The 20,258-nt window shown below is 35.5% G+C and overlaps 1 protein-coding gene across 6 annotated transcripts in view; it reads left to right on the plus strand.

Moving 5' to 3' along the window:
* LOC150095352 (lethal(3)malignant brain tumor-like protein 4) overlaps positions 1-20,258 on the plus strand; it is a 381,800-nt gene that overhangs the window by 260,105 nt on the left and 101,437 nt on the right. For all 6 annotated transcript variants that reach the window (XM_090410238.1, XM_090410241.1, XM_090410242.1 and 3 more), the window contains one exon: positions 8,541-8,781. In XM_090410238.1, the coding sequence (XP_090266364.1) occupies positions 8,541-8,781 (241 nt within the window). The remainder of the gene's footprint in view (positions 1-8,540; positions 8,782-20,258) is intronic.

The following is a 20,258-nucleotide window of genomic DNA, read 5'->3' on the forward strand; positions in this document are numbered from 1 at the left end:
AAAATTTGGAGAAAAGAGCAAAGCTAATAATAATGGCAAATATCTGTTGGATTTCTGCTCAGGACATGGACTGGTTATTACTAACACCATGTTCCAACATAAAAATGTGCACAAATTCACATGGAGAGAAGAGGCTAGGAATAAGAAAAGTCTCATTGACTATGTTATTGTTGATAGTGATGTTTTCTCCCTGGTGCAGGACACCAGAGTGTACAGAGGATTTGAAATTGGAAGTGATCACTATTTAGTCTTGAGCAGGATAAAATTGAATTTCATATTGAAAAGAATAACATGTAAGAAAGTTTTAAAGCGAATAAAAGTTGAGCAGCTCTCAGATGTGAACTGTAGACTAAAATACAGAAATATTATTGAAAAGAAAATGAAAGAGTTTGAGAACAGGAATCAAACCTTGGAGATTCAGTGGCAAACTCTGAAGGAAACATTGATTGATTCTGCCAGAGAGGCATGTGGTGAAGTTGTCTGCAAGGATAAAAAAATCAGAACTCCCTGGTGGACACAGGAAGTTAAAGAGGCAGTGAAGGAAAAGAAGAAAGCATATCAAATGTTCCTGGCAAATAAGTCAGCTTTTACTCTTACAGAATACAGAGACAAATGTAAGAAAGCTAAACAGTGTGTAAAACTGGCTAAACAAAAGTCATGGGAGGACTTTGGCAAGAATATAGAAAATAAATATCAAGAAGGTGGCAAAATATTCTGGAGGTTGTTGAAGAAGCTTAGGAATGGAGGAAAGTGTGCTGTAAAAGGAATTAGAGATGATAAAGGTGAAATGAAAACAGGAGAAAAAGATATCCTTGAAGTATGGAGTAATTACTTTGAATGACTGCTAAATGAAACAAGCAGTGATGACAGCACAGTGGTAAAAAAACACTGACCAGGCATGCTGTCAGGAATACATATCCATACTTGAAGTAGAAAAAGCCATCAAAGGCTTGAAATGTGGAAAGGCAGCAGGAGTAGATGATATTCGACCAGAAATGCTGAAGTATGGTGGTATAAGAGTCTTACAGTGGCTGCACTGCATAGTTCAGAAAGCCTGGACAGAGGGACGAATTCCCGATGATTGGAGTAAAGCTCTCATAGTACCCATATATAAAAAGGGAAATAAGACTGAATGTGAGAATTACAGAGGTATTTCCCTACTGAGTGTTCCTGGCAAGATCTATGCAAGTATACTTGAGAAACGGTTGAGAAGAATTGTTGAAGAAAAGCTTGGTGAAGAACAAGCTGGATTCAGGCCAAATAGAGGCTGTCAGGATCAGATCTTCACTTTACGACAAATAGTCGAGAAAGCATGGGAATATAACAAAGATCTGTATTTAAGTTTTGTCGATTTGGAAAAGGCATATGACAAGGTGCCAAGAGAGAAGCTATTCAATACGCTGCAGTTATATGGTGTCAATGGGGCATTATATCAAGCAATACTTAGTCTTTATTTGAGTTGTGAGTCAGCAGTTAGAATTGAAGGAAGTTCAGGAAGATGGTTTAATGTTAAATCTGGTGTGAGACAAGGATGTACATTATCCCCTCTGTTATTCATTATCTATATGGATCACATTATGAAGGAATGTGGTATTAAACCTGATATCAAAATTGGAGATGTTAATGTCAGCTCTTTGCTTTATGCGGATGATGTTATACTTCTAAATAAATCCGCTACAAGTCTGCAAGATTCTCTGACTAAATTGAATAGCTGTTGTAATAGATATGGTATGAAGGTCAGCAATAAAAAGACAAAGACAATGAAAATAGGCAGAATCATTGAAAATGTCAACTGTGTTGTGAATGGAGAACCTGTGGAACAAGTAAAACATTTCAGCTACTTAGGCACAATTTTTACTGAAGATGGTAAACTAAATATAGAAATAGACAACAGAATCAGCAAAGCTGGTATGGTGGGAAGTCAACTGAATAAATTCATATGGAATAAGAGAGAAATTAGTCGGAACACTAAATTAGCTGTATACAAGACTGTGTTCAAACCAATTTTAACTTATGGATCTGAGAGCTGGGTCAGAAGTAAAACACTTGACCAAAGACTAGAGACCGCAGATATGAGAGTCCTGAGAAAGATTAGAGGCGTGAACAGATGGCATCAATGGCAATATCATATTAAAAATGAGGATATTAGGAAAGAACTTGACATTGTTAGCATCCAGGAATGCATTAGCAGAGCTAATCTCAGATGGTATGGTCACTTAAATAGAATGGGAGAGGAAAGATTAGCAAAACAAGTGTTCTCTGCCAGGTTGGCAGGAAAACGACCCAGAGGAAGACCAAGATATAGGTGGATTGATACGGTACAAAGTGCCTTAGATGATAGAAATATAAGATCTGATAATGTTGGAGTCTTGACAAGTAACAGACTGATTTGGAGGAAAATTGTAGATAGGAAGTTAGTAATGATGTAATTTTTTCATGTAGTACTGTCATATCCTGTACACCCCTTGAGGGTACATGACAGGAATTTGATGATGATGATGATGATGATGTATATGAAAATATGACTTGTGCATTACTTCAACCTTAGTGTCACCTGATTGGATTAGGTGGAGTTGATTTGATGAGTGGGTTACGATATTTTCTTCAGGATTATCAGAGTGACTGGTGTTGTAAATTAGTGATTGATTGAAGATGAAAAGACTCATCTGATCACTGATAGGAGCACAAGGTAAGACTTTGATTTTTGATGCAATTTAATTGCTGTTGCTTCGCATATTTAGCCAACGCTTAGTATTGCTGGCAGTCCTCTGCGGCTGCGGAATTTTCTACAGAATTTCTGCTGGCAGGGCTCTAGACCTGCGGGATTTCTCCTTGCACTCACACACAAAATCGATATGAGTGTGCCTAACCCAGATGCTGTCACTGATTTGCTCGATGAAGAGCCGGCTCTTATACTCATTAATAAACTTCATAAGAAGTTCAAGCAGAAATGGCCTACTAGCATGATGGACCCCGACATCATTATCGAGTCTCTCGACAAAGGGCTAGCACTCACTTTTGTTAAAAAGCTTCTCAAAAAATTTGAACGAGAATGGCCTGGCTACTTAAACTTATATTCTTCACCCAAGGTTGAGGATGAGGAAAATGAAGACTCTCCTCAAATGGAGGAAAAACTCAATCTAGTTATCTCTGCCTCTAATCCTTCTGATCAAGGAGAGACCCACGCTCATAGAAGCGAAAAACTCTCGATGCTGAGCCAACAAATGATGTTGGTATGGATGAAGATGCTCCCGTTTCAGACCCCTCTGCCTCCCCCAATGAAAAGGTGCCACTGATTATCCTAAGGGAAAAGCAGAGATGGACAACACTAAGAACCACCAACTTACAAATAAGTTATAGATCGACTAAAAATGTAGATGAGGGCATAAAAATTCAGCCCGCCATGGTGGCTGATTATAGAAATCTTACAAAGGAGCTGGATGCAAGAGGAACATGATATCACACATTTTCACTTGCCCCCGAAAAAAATCTGAAAGTGGTCCTATGAGGAGTCTACCGAGGATATTGACACGAATGAAATAGTCACTGACCTAAACTTACAGGATCTACCTCCCATAAAGGTCAGTAGAATGTTCAGATCAAATAAGACACCTATGCCTTTAGTTTTAGTAGAGATTCATAATATTTACAAAGACATATACAATCTAAAATCAATCTGTGGACTTAAAATCACCCCAGAACCACTGAGGAAGAGTGCATCTTCTGGGCAGTGCCACAGATGCCAAAAAATTTGGCCATGCCCAGAAGCTATGCAAAGCCCAGTACAGATGCTTAAATTGTGGCGGTCCTCACCCCACTAATTATAGAGGGTGTATACATAATCCCAAAAACAGATGGAATGATCCAAATAATCAACCTACCTTGTCATCTAGTGCAAGAGTTCAAGACTGAAATTCAAGCTCCTCGGTCCTCCAAGAGTGAGAATATGACAACAGGTGCTCGTCCACCATTAACTGAGCCCCTTAAGAAAATGAATCTTTGACATCAAGCGAGAACATATGCTGATGTGGCCCACTCCAAACAGATAGTACAAAACCAGACCCTGGCTAATCCACATTCAAATCTATCAGCTATTATCACCTCTTCTCTTGCAAATATGCTGCAGGATTTCAGCAACTCAAATTCATCACTAAGTGTTACAAAAAGATTCTTACAGTAAACCCAATCCATATTATCTGCGCTCTCTGATGCATAGGAAAAAATTCATCCCATATTCGCTTAGGATTATCGCTTGGAACGCCAACGGTATCAAAAACAAAGTGTTGGAAATCCAGGAATTCAATAATTGATATAACCCAGATATATTTCTAATCAATGAAACTCACCTGAGGCCTGCTGACAACCTAAAAATCAGAGGGTATCAGATTTACAGAAATGACAGACTTGGGTATAGAGGTGAAAACCACCCTTATCAAAAACTATATCAACCATCATTCAATAACCAACCCTACAACCACCAACCTTGAAATCACAGGCATTTATGTTCTCACAAACTCAATTGGAAATCTAAAAATTTTTGCTGCTTACAACCCTCAATCAAAAACATTGTTGACCTCAGATCTGGATGCCATCCTTGGAGTAAAAGGACCAGTCATCATCGCTGGAGACTTCAATGCAAAATATCCTGCCTGGAACAGTAAATCTACCAACAAAAATGGCCACATACTGTTTAATTACTCAAGTTCCAATTGCATAGCTGTGGCTGGTCTTTCAATACCAACTCATCTCAGTCCAGTTGGCTCCTCAGACGTCCTAGATATAGTTGCCCTCCAAAATGTCAAATTGCAGTACAACTTGGATTCGCTCAATGAATTAACCTCTGACCACAACCCTATTCTGCTCCAATTAAGCAATCAGAAGGGACTGTCCCCTCTGCCTCACACCTTCATACTTGGGAAAAATTATCCAGTGTGCTCCCAAACTACTTTGGTCCTGTTTCTCATATTAACTCTAAAGAAGAAATTTATTCTGCAATCAATAAATTTACTCAACAAATCAATGCAGCCTTATCATCTATCACCTCAAATATGCCTAGTTCTAAACCTAAAAGACTTCAAGAAGATATTATAAACTTAATCAGAGAAAAAAATAAGGCAAGAAAATTATACTTTAATACCAGGGCTCCCTAGGATAAAAAGGTACTCAACCGGTTGAATAGTGCAGTGAGAGATACACTGAAGGCCCACAGAAACAAACCATGGGAAGATAAAGTAGCTTCCATTTCACCCGGTGATCAAACCGTTTGGAAACTGTTAAGAAATATCAAAAATAAAAATAACTCTTCCTCCTTCTTTCTCTCAGATCGGATTTAGGCATAGTTCACTCAGATGCTGAAAAAGTCGAAACTATAATCAAAAACTTAGAAAAGCAGTGCAGCCCATCTTATTATAACCTGAACTTCAATCATATTTATAAAATCCACCGCCATGTCAGATACGTACTAAAACAGTGTGTTGCTTGTACCAGCCAACTCACACCTACTTCCCCAGCTGAAATCTACGCCATCATAAAAAATTTAAATAAAAAAGCTCCTGGACCTGACGGCATCCCTAATAAAGTTATTAAACTGCTACCCTGAAAGGCCATTGTACATGGCATTTATTATTACAACAATAATAAATGCCATGCTTAGATTAAAATACTTTCCCTAAGTTGACAGATGTGGTCCCTATTTAAAAGCCTGGTAAGGACCCAAAGCTGCCACAAAGTTATCACCCCATCAGTCAGATTTCCAATTTGGGCAAAATCGCCGAAAAGTCATCGTCTCCAAAATTCAACTTTCTGTTAACAAGCTAAATATCCTACCTATAGAGCAGTTTGGTTTTCGCAAACTCCACAGCACTACTCAACAGATCGATAGACTAGTTGAATACATTACCACCAGCTTCAACTGGCATCAATACACCGGAGCAGTCTTTCTTGACTTAAAAAAGGCCTTCGACAAATTATGGCACTTTGGACTCCTATACAAGCTGATTTTAGCTGGCATTCCACTGGATCTGATCCACCTCATTAAGTCCTTTCTTTCTGGAAGATGCATGCAAGTTAAACTAAATGGGGCGGTATCTACCCAGCTGTGGATCTTGGCTGGAGTGCCTCAAGATCCCTCCTGGTGCCGATACTTTTCTCGATTTACATCGCTGACGTCCTGCATAACCCGATGTCATCTATCATTGCTCTCTATGCTGACGATACAGCAATACTGGCCAGATCTCTTAAACCACATCTTTTTGCAAAGAAACTACAAGATAACCTGCTGAAACTGGAGCACTGTTCTCCATTTCGAGACTGCAAGTAAATCCTCAAAAAAGCAGTGCTCTTCTGTTCACAAAAAATTCAACATCTCCCAAAGAAGACATCTTTCTATTTAACATCAAGATTCCATGGAAAACAGAAGCCAAATATCTCGGCGTACTGCTAGATTGAAAACTAACCTTCAGTCCACATACGAAATCCTTATGTGCAAAGGCATCAAAAGTTATCACTCAGCTCTATCCTCTTATCAATAGGCACAGCAAACTAGATATTAAAATCAAATTGCTCCTCTACCAGTTGATGATTTGTCCCATTATCACTTATGTGTCCCCCACCTCCAGCCATACTTCAAGCTCAAATATCCTTAAACTGCAAAGATTGCAAAACAATTGCTTATGCATGATCTTAAATGCACCATGGTACATTAGAAATGTTCAACTTCATCGAGACACAAATATGCCTTATCTACTCTTTCCTGCAATCTTTCGCAGTAAAATACTTCTCAAAATCGTCTTTACATCCAAATGAATTAGTCCAACAAGCAGCAAATTATGTTGAATCGGAATTATACAAATATAGACAAACTAAGGCCATCCTAGTTCCCAGGGTATAATTTTGCATGTAATTTATATATACAAACATACAATTGGGACCAAAGGTTTACAAAAACACCTATATTTTTTAAGAAATATAATCATAATTGTAGTTTTTTGTACATAGAAAAAAGAAAGTTATTTTGATGTCGATGGTTTCATAAAATCTAATAGATTCGTCTGATGGCATAATGTCTTTTCTTGTCACGCAAAATTTCTTCATAGCAAGCTAATGATTTTTTTATTCCTTGCCTTGTGGCTACAATTTGTTCCTCGTTAGAATCCATGTCCTCCAAAATCTGTAAACCTTTCTTTTATGATTGTTCTTACTGTGGATTCCTGTAGATCGAACTTCTTTGCTAGCTCACAAATTTTCATTCTGCCTTCAAAATCCTTAATAATGTTGAGTTTTGTTTCCAAAGCCAATGTTTTTCTTTTCTTGCTAGCTGTAGAAGAATCAGGGACTTGCTTCTTTTGGATGACATTATTGTTTTTTATGTGATAAAATTTTTATCAAGAACATAACATTAAACATTCGCAAGGTTTGTAGACTGTAAAAATTGTGTATGAATGGAGACCACACGAAACACGTCAGTGCTTGTTCAGAGTATGTGCGACACTGGCGAATGTGGGCGACGCCTGAAAGATACGACTAGTGGTGAGATGTGAAGCGGGACGGAAATACGTACATATAAGAAATCACGTAACTCCGGATTTGCGTAAGTTGGCGTATGACTGTATATAATTTCTTGGTATCTTTAATTTATAGAAATTCTGCAGGTTCACATTATTATTATTAGCTTGTACTTTTCTTCAAATTTTACCAAAACATGTCTATAATTTCTTGGTATCTTTAATTTATAAAAATCCAGCAGGTTCACATTATTATTATTAGCTTGTACTTTTCTCCAAATTTTCCCAAAGCATTTCTATATATATGCTAATCATTTCCTACTCTGCTGTTTAAATCTCTAATAAGGACTAACATTTCTTTTTCATTTTGTCAGGTGCCTTTTCTAATGCTTGGAAAAATTTCTCCATTTCTTACTTAGTAGAATCTTCTGTGTGACCACAGTCACAAATAATTCTCATTTGTCCAATTTCCCATTCTGATATTGTTTGCTATTTAAGAACATTATTTGTATATTTCTCCTTCTTTTCCATGATTATTATTGCCTGAATACCAATACTAATACCAATGTTATAACATTGGTATTTGTTGCTTAGAAGAATCTCTCCTTCCATGTTGAACTTTCACAGAAATTTATTTTAATATTAAGATAACCTAGTCCTTCTTTTTACTCTATTCCCCTCCCCCCCTCTCCTCCCCCATGTCAGCAGCAACTTGAAATCCAGGTTATACTCAAGTATTTGTTTTATATTTTCACCTATTTTCTATAAGTTATATAGGTTAAGTTATGTACAACAGGCATTCCTGTTATCCATAGCTGGTTTTTTTAAAGTTCTTAGGTATAAATATACCCTAAAAATTACTATTATACTTTTTAAATTACAGATGCAATGTTTAAATCTCTTGATTAGTAATTATTTTTTAAATATTTAAATGGACCTGCATAATCAGTTATCGACTGTTTTAACAATTGAAGCTATTTCATATCAGTATTATTTCAGTAATGTTTTCAATTATATTTTTCATTCATCCATGTTTAGTATCAGTTATTTCCTCCTGTAAAAAATGGATTTAAAGTTGGAATGAAATTAGAAGGCATTGACCCAAAGCACCCATCTCTCTTTTGTGTTCTAAGTATTGCTGAGGTTTCTGGATATAGAATGAGACTCCACTTTGATAGCTATCCAGATTCTTATGATTTCTGGTTGAATGCTGATTCTACAGACATATTTCCAGTAGGGTGGTGTGAAAAGACAGGGCACAAGCTTCAGCCCCCAAAAGGTAAAATTAAAGAAAGAAACAAACATTACATTTGCATTTCTATTCAGAAATATGTGAAATTTTTCAAGTCTTCACTTTTTAATTAAATTTTGAGTATTTAATTTTTTATATATTCATACTTGGCTGAAAAATTTTAATTGTTATTCTCTTTTGCTTGATTAGTAAATCCTGTTGAGTTTGCATTGAGGGTGACCAAGAAACTTAGTCATATTCTGCTTGATTAAAAAAAAAGTTCTTAAATTGTTAAAGTTTCAGTAATTTTTTCCTATTTTTTTAAACATAGCTTTATGCTGTAAAGTATTCTGCTATTGGTTAGTATAATAATAATATATGGTTAGTAATAGCCAGTATAAATATTCACACACTAAGTGAAGTTTAAGCATATAACACTTTTATTTCAGATTGCTAAAGTGGTGATTTAGCAAATTATTTCTTATGAATAATCCACTTTCTTAAAGGAAAAGCTTAATGTTCTAAAAGAATATTTTTGCACAGTAATATACGGTGGTGCCTTGGTTAACAACGGCCTCAGATAATGACATACTTGGTTAATGACGAGTGGCTGTAAGAAAAAAATCTCTTGATTTAACGACACAGGCTTTGGTTAATGACTCTCGAATATGTGAACCTCTATCAGATCTAAAAAACCAGAATTTTCCATTTGCACTCAGCCACGTGCGGGAAGACATTGTCGAATAGAGAACGCCACGCGGCATAGCTGTGAAGCTCAGATATGTTTGACCCATCATAGCCAGCTGTTTACATTTTCCGTTTATTGTTTCTTTTCTTGTAGTGTACTGTGCTTTATTTTAAAATTTGTGGTTATAAATGTTTTATGATGAAAATGAGTATTTAACCATTTATTTTTTTTATGTGTTGGTTCATATAGACAATAAATCGGCAGGTGTGTGTGTGTGTGTGTCGCCGTTTATTAGCCATCAAAAGACAAAATCAAATCTCATCTGTATAATAATCATTGTATCTATAAGCTGCTAATCAGTGTATGTTACGGTAAGTGCTGTGTCTAATATTGTCACCTTACAAGCAAAATGCATTAAGTCAAAAAATTGCAGGTTTCGAATTTAACTGTTAACTTTTATTTCAAAAAGTTTTTTTTTTTTTTAACTTTTAATTTTATTTTCAGGTGACGATATGTTCTTTGTATCCCTTGTCTTAGTGTTGTACAATTTGTAATAATATCATATTTTGCATATCTTTTTTTATAGAGTGAATTTTTTTACTGTGTGACAAAAATGGGTCCCAAAAATAAAAGCTAGTGAGGGGAGAAAAAAACAGAAAAATTTTCTCTATTGAACAGAAGAAAGAAATAATAGCAAAACATCATGAAGGTGTGAAAGTTCTGCAGTTAGCTCGAATATATGAAACCAGTCACTCATTCTACAATATCAACCATTTTGGCTAAGAAAGAAGAACTTATGGTAGCTAAGGTTGCTAAGGGAACTTCAAGGTTGAATGTGAGAGGGCTTCTTTTTGAGCAAATGGAAAATCTATTACTAATTTGGATCAAAGAAAGAGAAATGGCGGGTGATACTACATCTCAAAATGCAATCTGTCAGAAAGCTAAAACAGATTTATCAAGATTTGAAAAAGAAGACTTCGGGATCAAGTTCTGAGGTAGATGATAATGATTTCAAAGGTAACAGAGGTTGATTTGACAACTTTAAAAAAAGAACAGGAATTCATAGTGTGGTCAGACATGGAGATGCTGCTAGTGCTGACAAAGCAGCAGCAGATAAATTTGTCAATAGCTTTACAAGAATTATAGAAGAAGGAGAATACCTACCTCAACAAGCCTTCAATTGTGATGAGACTGGGTTATTTTGGAAGAAAATGCCCAACAGTACATTTATCAAAAAAGAAGAAAAAACACTTCCTGGGCATAAACCAATGAATGATAGGTTAACATTACTTTTAGCAGCAAATGCAAGTGGAGACTGCAAGGTAAAACCAATGTTAATATACCACTCAGAGAATCCCCGAGCATTCAAAAAGTTCAATGTCACTAAATCCAATCTCGGTGTTTTGTGGAAGTCTAACAGCAAATCCTGGGTCACAAGAATAGAATTTAGAGACTGGATTGGACCAACTGTCAAAGCCTGTCTTGAGCAAAACAATCTGCTTCTAAAAGCCATTTTAACCTTGGATAAGGCCCTGGCCATCCAATGGGCATACAAGAAGAGCTACCAGTGGAATTAGATTTTATCAAGGTGATTTTTCTTCATCCCAAGACTTCATCTCTGATTCAACATATGGATCAGCTGATAATTGCAAATTTTAAAAAACTTTACACAAGGGCACTTTTTACCAGGTGCTTTGAAATGTGTGAGGCTACCAACATAACCCTAAGAAAATTTTGGAAGGAAGAATTCAACATTGTCATAGCAATTAGGCTAATTGTAAAGGCTTGGCAAGAAGTAACAATGAAATGTCTCAAAGCAGCATGGAGGAAACTGTGTCCTTCCTTTGGTAATGAAGAAACTTCAGATGAAGGACACAAATTGGTAAAGGATATTGTGGCAACTGCTCGTGATCTTAACTTGGAAGTATTGGAAGATGTTGAAGAATTATTGGAGCTGCATGACCGAGAACTGACCACTGACGAACTAAAGAACTTTTCAAGCAGCAGTGTGAAGAAAAGGAAATGGAAATTTAATCTGAAGATAAGGATGGAGAGAAAGAACAAATTATGACTGCTGAAATCAAAAATTTTTTGGCAAAGTGGGAGGAAGTTCAAAATGTTGCTATGAAATGGAATCCAAACAAATCCGAGGTTGTCAGAACTGCAGATCTATTTAATGAAAAGTCCATGCAGTTTTTTAGAAACATTTTAAAAAAGAGGCAGAAGCAAACAACCCTAGACGTGTTTTTTTACAGGTCCATTTGTCAAAAAAACTCCGAAGTGAGCCCAATTGTCCTTCTGGTGAAGATTGATAATTAAAAACTATTTTCATGAACAATTCATTTTATTAATGTTAATTTTTTTGTAGCAAATACATATACTATATAATAAATAAATTATATTTACCATATTTTTATGACATTTTAAATGAGTTTTATCTGCATTTCGAATATGTACTATGGTTGTGGGGAGGAGCCAGAACAAATTAATCTATTTTCAATTAAATCTTATGGGGAATTGCGCCTTGGATAACAACGGTTTTGGTTAAAGACGGTAATCCTGGAACGGATTACCGTTGTTAACCAAGGCACCACTGTATATATAATAAAGATTTTTTGAAAGTTGTTGAAGGTTGAGGCTAGACAACAGGATAGAGACCCCCACATAACCTATGAGGAATGTCAAAGAATTAACCAGGTCCTCTAAAATGTCTCCAATCCTCACCTTCCCATGGTTTATTAGGTATCCACTTGGACACTGAATCTAAGAGAATAGGCTGACAATTTGGGATTTTATGACCAATTGTGTTCTGTGTTGCTTATATCATAAAGAGTTATAATGGTACAACATAATGAAATGTTCATGTATTAGGCCAAACCTGAACATAAAAAATACATATGCAATGCAATGCAATCATTACTACGGACAGTTCAGGTTTAGTGGATCATGCTGTAACATCATCCACAAAATTAGATGAAAAGATTCATTATGCATCATCACTGCAAGCACCAGTGTGAGAGGATTTTTTAGAACTCTTTTAAATGTGGGTGTGTTTAACTCCCTCAAAATATGGTAACCAATAATTCTCTTATGCTCCCCAAGTTACAATTTAAGTTTCATATTTGCTTCTCATTTGAACAGACACAAACCCATGGTATAATAGGTTGAAAGAGCATGGACTTGATTAATACCTGGTGGTTATAAAGGGTAAATTTATTTTTAAGAGAGAACAATAATAGAAGAGGAAAAAATCTGTTGTTAGGTTTGAAAATTGTGGTCATCTGAAGTTTCTTGAGAATCCTTGCAAACATTCAGAGACATCTTTCACATGAGAAATAGGGATTCTACTTGTTTCACCCAGTATAAATTATATATTTAGTTTAATCCTTTATCCAAGTGTAAGCAAACAAAGTTTTCACCTGAAGTATCTTCAGAACTGGGGCAGCTCGTGGCAAAGGTGGACAAACTTCACATCACTTGCCTTAGCATCTCATAATGCAAAGCACATCTCCTTGCAGATATGTATAATGCTATGCATTACGGAAAGGGTCACTACACAGATCGGTTTTGATCTTTATTGAGGTCTCTTAGTGGGAGCCAGACCCAGAGGTGATACCAAGGTTGAAGCAATGCAGAAGTCATATTTACCTATACGAGTTGCCAAAACGTGTCACACCTTATTGTTAAATTACTTTGGATTAGAGAAAGATGTTGGAAGCTTTTTTTTCCACTTGGTTAGACTATAAATTATATATTTAGTTTAATCCTTTATCCAACGGTAAGCAAACAAAGTTTGCTCCTGAAGTATCTTCAGGACTGGGGCAACTCGTGGCAAAGGTGGACAAACTTCACATCACTTGCTTTAGTATCCCATAATGCAAAGCACATCTCCTTGCAGACATGTATAATGCTATGCATTATGGAAAGGGCCACTACACAGACCGGTTTTGACATTTATTGAGGTCTCTTCAGTGGGAGCCAACCCAGAGGTAATACCTCTGGGTCTGGCTTTCTCTAATCCAGAGTAATTTAATAATAAGGTGCGACACCTTTTGGCAACTTGTATAGGTAAATATGACTTCTGCATTGCTTCAACCTTGGTATCACCTCTGGGTCTAGCTCCCACTGAAGAGACCTCAGTAAAGGTCGAAACCGGCTGGATAGTGACCCTTTCCATAATGCATAGCATTATACATGTCTGCAAGCATATGTGCTTTAGATTATGGGATACTAAGGCAAGTGATGTGAAGTTTGTCCACCTTTGCCATGAGTTGCCCCAGTCCTGAAGATACTTCAGGTGCAAACTTTGTTTGTTTACATTTGGATAAATGATTAAACTAAATATATAATTTATAGTCTAACCAAGTGGGGGGGAAAAATACCTTCCAATATTGTTTCACCCAGATTTGGCAGATGAAAAATGTAATTTTCGAGTCACTTAATAATTATAGCCATTTAAGGACATTGTTGTTGTTGAAGATTTCTTGCTTAAGTGTTTCAAAGGAGTAGATGCAGTAAGTCAAACAGTCTTGACACCATATTTTTGGCAAGACTGATATGCAAAGGACTAATGAACACACTATCTAGAGAACATGGGTCTGCAATAAATAGATGTAGAGAGAGAAAACTATCAATTTTCTACCTCAAGCACAAAACTGCCTTCCTTAATATAGACCCAAAGTGGGGAGGGGGGGGGGGAAACCACACAGATTCCAGAGCTGGACTATGTGTTTCAAGCAAGTGATAAGACAGTCTTGAAATGCACCTGAAGTTCCCCATTTTCCCTGCCAATATGAGGATGCATCAGCTAAATGAATCCACATACTACCCAGTAATACAGTTGACTCTCACCATAGGAGACTCATGAAGCTCACAGGACTATTTTGCTATAATCAATTTTTCTTTATAATACTATCATGTAAATGGAACTTTGGTCAAGAATTTTGGTGGTTTGTTATTGTGAGTGACTTTGTTATAGTGAGAGCTGACTGCATTGTGGTTATGTATTACATGACTCCTAGACCTTTCATGAATAACCTCATGTATACAGAAGAAATCTGTGTCATGATATGCTGGAAAGGTGGGAGAGGCTGAGTTCACATTTAGACCTAGTCTACAGTTCTTTCTTGACAAAGAATATAAGAATAAATTTCTTCCCATGCTCCATGTCCAACCTAACTCACAAATTTTTTCACCTTTTCCAAAAAATGACAAGCATCACGGCCATCATCAAATTCCTGATATATATAGTATGCCCACCGTTTGTAGGTCTCTCCTTGGCATTTTGCCAAGAATAGTCGATTCATGCTGAAGGGGAGAAAGAAATGAAGGATGTATGAATTGGTCGCCAACACGCGAAATCACGTGGTTTCTTGTCTGTCGCTGTACTAGTAGTAGCTTGATTATTGTTGTCGCTTTTTTGCATTTTTTTTATTATTAATTTGTATGATGGATCCAGTACAGTCAACAAGTTCTGTTGTTAAATGTTTCAGTAGCTCTTGCAAAAGAATATTGAATAATGTGCTGACATTCTGCGAAAAAGAATCGTCAGAAGGCCGTCTCCTTGTTCCCCTTTCTCAAGTCATAAAACGTGCAAGTGCAATTGCAGGCATATCGGGGTCGACTGTTAAAAGAATTCGTAGGGAATCAAAAGGTGAAGGTAAGCCAAAATTTAAATCTCCTAAAAAAGCGCCAGAGAAAGAAAACCTTCGAAACCGTAGCTTTTGAACAATTTTGATGTAGACGTTATAAGAAGAACTATTCACGAATTTTACATGGTCGAGAAAAGAGTGTCAACTGTTCCGAAATTGATTCCTGTGCTTAAAGAAAAAATTAATTTTCCTTGGAAAAGAGAAGCTTTAAGGAAAATACTTTACGAAATCAAATTTTGTTTTAAAAAGCCCCAGAATAAAAGGAAACTTATCATGGAGCGAAGTGACATTGTTTTATCTAGAACGCAGTATTTGAGAGCAATAAGACGTTTCAGGGAGGAGAAAAGACCGATTGTGTATCTACATGAAACTTGGATTGATAGATTTAACTTATGGAAAATGTTGGCAGTCTAAAGAAGAACGTGGAGTGCTACAAACTGGAAATGCCTTGTGGCGCATAATAATTTTGTGTGCGGGTGGAGAAATGGGTTTTTTACCGAATTCAAATTTACTATACAAAGCCAATTCAACTACTGGAGATTACCATGGGCAAATAAATTCTACAATCTTCGAAAAGTGGGCAGAAGAAAAACTGATTCCAAACCTTCCTAAAAATGCTGTTGTTATAATTGATAACGCTTCATATCAATTTCCAAATTGGTCTAATAAGAAGCAAGTTCTTATGAATTTGCTCTCTGCAAATAACATTTCTCATTCCCCAGATATGCGAAAAATTTAATTCCTTAATTTGGTCAAAAGAAACTCGCCCACTACTAAACTATTTAAATTCGACACGATGCTCAAAGAGCATGGATTTCTAGCTTTGAGGCTACCACCATATCATTGCGATATTAATGCTATTGAGTATGTTTGGGCAGAAGTGAAAAGAAAAGTTTCATTCGCCATTGCAACGTAACTGGGGATATTGACATGTCGAAACTTTTTAAGCTTTCAGAACAGGTGATTGAAAGTATTACAGTTCAAAACCGGGGAAAATATTGCTCTCATGTCACCTCATTGGAAAATATGTATTGGGACAGAGACGGAATTATGCGAACCTTTGGTGATCAGTTTAAGTGAAAGTGATGGCGATTCGGACACTGATTCAGATGACTTGAAGATTAAAAGGATTTGATAATGGTATTTTTTTCCAACATTTTTTTTTGCATGGGTTTGTTAAAAGAGTCACAACATGTCATAAATAATTAATCGGTTTAGGACATTAAAGTGTCTCAGTTCTCTCAACTGTAAGTTTAGAATATCTAAGTTCATTTTAAAATATTTCTGTTTTTCTGTATAATTATTTTTATTTTATAGAAAACTTTCTTAAAAATAAACTTAATTAAATTTTTGTTTTATGCTGTACCTTTTTTAATTTTGTTAATACTCTACGTACATTTTTCCAACTGTTATACAAGCAAAATAGTTACACTTTAAAAACAGCAATGTTCGTAAAAGAAAAGCTAAATTTCCGACTGGTAATAATAAACAAACTCATCCCATAAGACAGATTGATTACCCTATTATCGGAATGGATTCTCCTTTTTCTGACGTGCAGAAGTGTCAAAGGATCTCTAATTGGTGGGCGAACTATACCCTAAAGGAGTATACAGCAGGGCTGTCCAAAGCACTATCTGCGGGCCAGATGTGGCCTGCCTGTGGGTTTTGATTTTCACAAGAAAAAAATAAAATAATCTGAATCAAATGCATGTTAGATATTTTAATTCTATCACTAATTGATAATCTCGATGTTGGTAATTTTATTTGATGTTTTTACATCACTATATACCCATGTGTTTTTCAAATATTAGATGTGTCAAAGAAGCGTTCTTACACTGTTTTGTTTCAACGCATATGCTCCAGGCGCTCATTGGGAACGTGAGCGCATGATTAGTGTTGTTCGTTCAGCTATCAAGGTTGTGTCGCTGCTGCTCACCAAATTACTAGATACGCATTGTAATGTGGCCCTCGGGTAATTTTTTTTTTAATGCGGCCCTCGGATTACCTGAGATTGGACAGCCCTGGTATACAGGATAGTGTTACATGAAAAGATTACATTATTAATAACATCTTATCAACAATTTTCCTCCAAATTAATCTATTATCAGTTAGGACCCTAATGTCAGATATCATTCTTTGGTCCTCACAGGCACTTTTTACAGTATCAGTCCACCTAGATCTGTAGGCGCTTTCCTGATATCCTTGCATCAAAACAACTAACCTTTCCTTCTCATTCTGTTTAAGTGACCATACCACCTTAGGATAACATCTGTTAATTCCTGAATGTTAAAAATGTGAAATTCCTTCTTAATATCCTCATTTTTATGTGGTTCTGCAATTGATGCCCTCTGTTTGCTCTCCTAATTTTTCTTACTTATCTTTGGTCTCCATTATTTGATCAACTGCTTGATTTCTAACTCAGCTTCATATGCATAAGTTACTGCTCCTTTGGCATTTTGACTACTTTCTGTCTTGTTCCATATAAATTTATTCCGTCAGCTCCCTACCATACCTGCTTTGATAATTCTGTCTATTTCCATATTTAATTTTTGCCATCTTCATTAAAAATTGTGCCTAAATATCTGCAGTGTTTTACTTGTTATGTAGGTTCTTAATTCAGGATGAAATTGATATTTTTAATTCCTACCTATTTTTACAGTCAATCTTTTTATTGCTGATTTTCATACCAAACATATTATAGCTGTTATTCAATTTAATAAGGAAATTGCAGTTTCTACTGTAATTATTTAAGAGTATAACAGCATTGATAATATAGTAAAGAGCTGAATTGAATATCTCTAATTTTGCTATCAGGCCTGATGTCACTTTCTTTCATAATTTCATCCATATAGATAATGTACATCTCTTACACCTAATTTAAAAAACATTAAACCCTTTTGTATCTCCTTCAATTCTAATTTATAACTTACATCTGAAGTATAAACTATCGCTTTGTATTATGTCCTTTGTATTTTGTATTATATCTTTTCACAAGATAAAGAGATTCTAGAAACTTTATCATCACTGTTATCAGAGATGATAAAGTTGTCACCTTTATCATCTCTGATTACTTATACAGTACTCTTTCCTCCCTTTCTAAGCTTTTTTGATAACTTTCAGAATATCTTGACCTTTGTGATATTTATCTTCTTATATTCTTAACATTCTTCTCGTGACTTTTGTGTTTGGCTACTTTTACGCAAAATTGCTTTGCTTTCTTACCATTTTTTTTCTGAATTCTCTAGGAGCACATGCTGATTTACTTGATAGGAAATTTCAGTGTGCTTTCTTTTTTTCCATGACTGCCTCTAACTTTCTGAGATCACCACGGAATTCAGATTTTTTATTTTATCCTCGCAGACAACCTCAGCACATGCCTCTCTAGCTAAGTCAATATTTTCTTCAGTCTGCTAATGAAATTCAACGTTTCTTGTTTACAAATTCTAGCAAACTGTACACTTAAATATTTGTATATTTGAGTGTACAGTTTGCCTCTGAAACCTGCTGAACTTTGCTCTTTTTCAAATTTTCTTGCACACATTCTTTTTAATATGCTCTGTAATTTTATCTTGCTCAATACCAGATGGTTATCACCTTCTATTTCAAATCCCCTGTATATTGTGTTCCTGAAGCAGTATGAAGATACCACTGGCAACAAGAACCTAAATGAGACTTTTCTTGAGTTTCTTTTCTTATTTCTTTCTTCTTTTTCTCTCTATGTGAATTTGTGCACATCTTTCAGTTGGAACATAACTTAGTAATGACTTATAACATTTTAATTTTACAAATGTAAAGATATAAAGGAAACTCTTATGATGAATTTCTGAAAAGCAGAAAGTAATTTTATTGCATCATTTATTTCTGAACAGTCTGGATATACAGTGTGAAAATCAAGAATACATGGATTTCTTAGTGAGTAAGTGGATCAAAAGGGGAACCTCTTATGTTAAATTTAATTTTGACTATTATGCATTCTTCCTTAGTATAGACCATAGTATTTCACTGGCGTTAAAATAATTAAACACAGTTTCAATGTTTACAGTATTTCACCTGTTAGAGACATATCTTCTAAGATGCAATATAAAAATTGTAATGACACACAAAAAACATATGCTAGATTAGAAACCTAAAGTGCTAGGTGGGGGAGGACTCTTTATGCGTGCTGGCAGCTAGTCTTGGCTGTTGGGCAGATCTAAGAATAAATGTGTCCTCAGCCTTTGTAATTTTAACATAACAATATTTATTTAGATTAAGGCTGTTTTTTTAAATCTGCTTCTGATTTCAAAAAAAAAAAAAAAGTAGCTCTAGTCGGTATTTGATACAGACTGCAATATAAAAATTGTAATGACACAGAAAAAACATATGCTAGATCTGAAACCTAAAGTGCTAGGTGGGAGGGGAGGGAACTCTTTATGAGTGTTGCAGCTAGTCTTGGCTGTTGGGCAGATCTAATAAGAATAAATGTGTCCCCAGTCTTTGTAATTTTAACATAACAATATTTATTTAGATTAAGGCTGGTTTTTTAAATCTGATTCTGATTTCAAAAAAAAAAGTCTTTCTAGTCTGTATTTGATACACTGAGGAATATCCTTATCTTTAGTTTTTATATGTCATCTTTATTATCTCTGATTCCTTTTATACTATCCTTTCCTCCATTTATATGATTTTCAATAACCTCCAGAACATTCTACCACTTTTATGATATATACCTTCTATATTCTTTTCAAAATCTTTGCATGACTTTTGGTTAACTACTTTTTACACATAACTTAGCTTCTTATATTTTCCTTTGTATTCTCTAAGGACACAATGGACACTCACCTGAAACAACATACACTTTAGACTTTGTCAGTAAGTGAGTGAGTGGGTATGATATGTATGGTTTGGTCCTTGTTTTTAAACTCCCATTTTTATCGAATAATACAGTTAACTATAACTATAACAAACACTATTATGATAAACTGCCTCATCAGTGGAGTATGGTGGGTATTACAGTGGGTGTGCTGTAGTAAGGCAACATTATTAAAAATAATTAAATTTGTATTAAAAACTTACTTTAGAATAAAATCATTCTATTTATACATCACTTCAGTCCATCATTTTTGAGATGTAAATGTAAATTTAGAAGAGAATGGCAATCAGTTCCTATTTCAAATCCCCTGTGTACTCTTGTATCCTGAACCACT

Source organism: Typopeltis vanoorti, chromosome 20, assembly GCF_054136105.1.
Source record: "Typopeltis vanoorti isolate ZY-2024b chromosome 20, IOZ_Tvanoo_1.0, whole genome shotgun sequence".
NCBI lineage: Eukaryota > Metazoa > Arthropoda > Arachnida > Uropygi > Thelyphonidae > Typopeltis > Typopeltis vanoorti.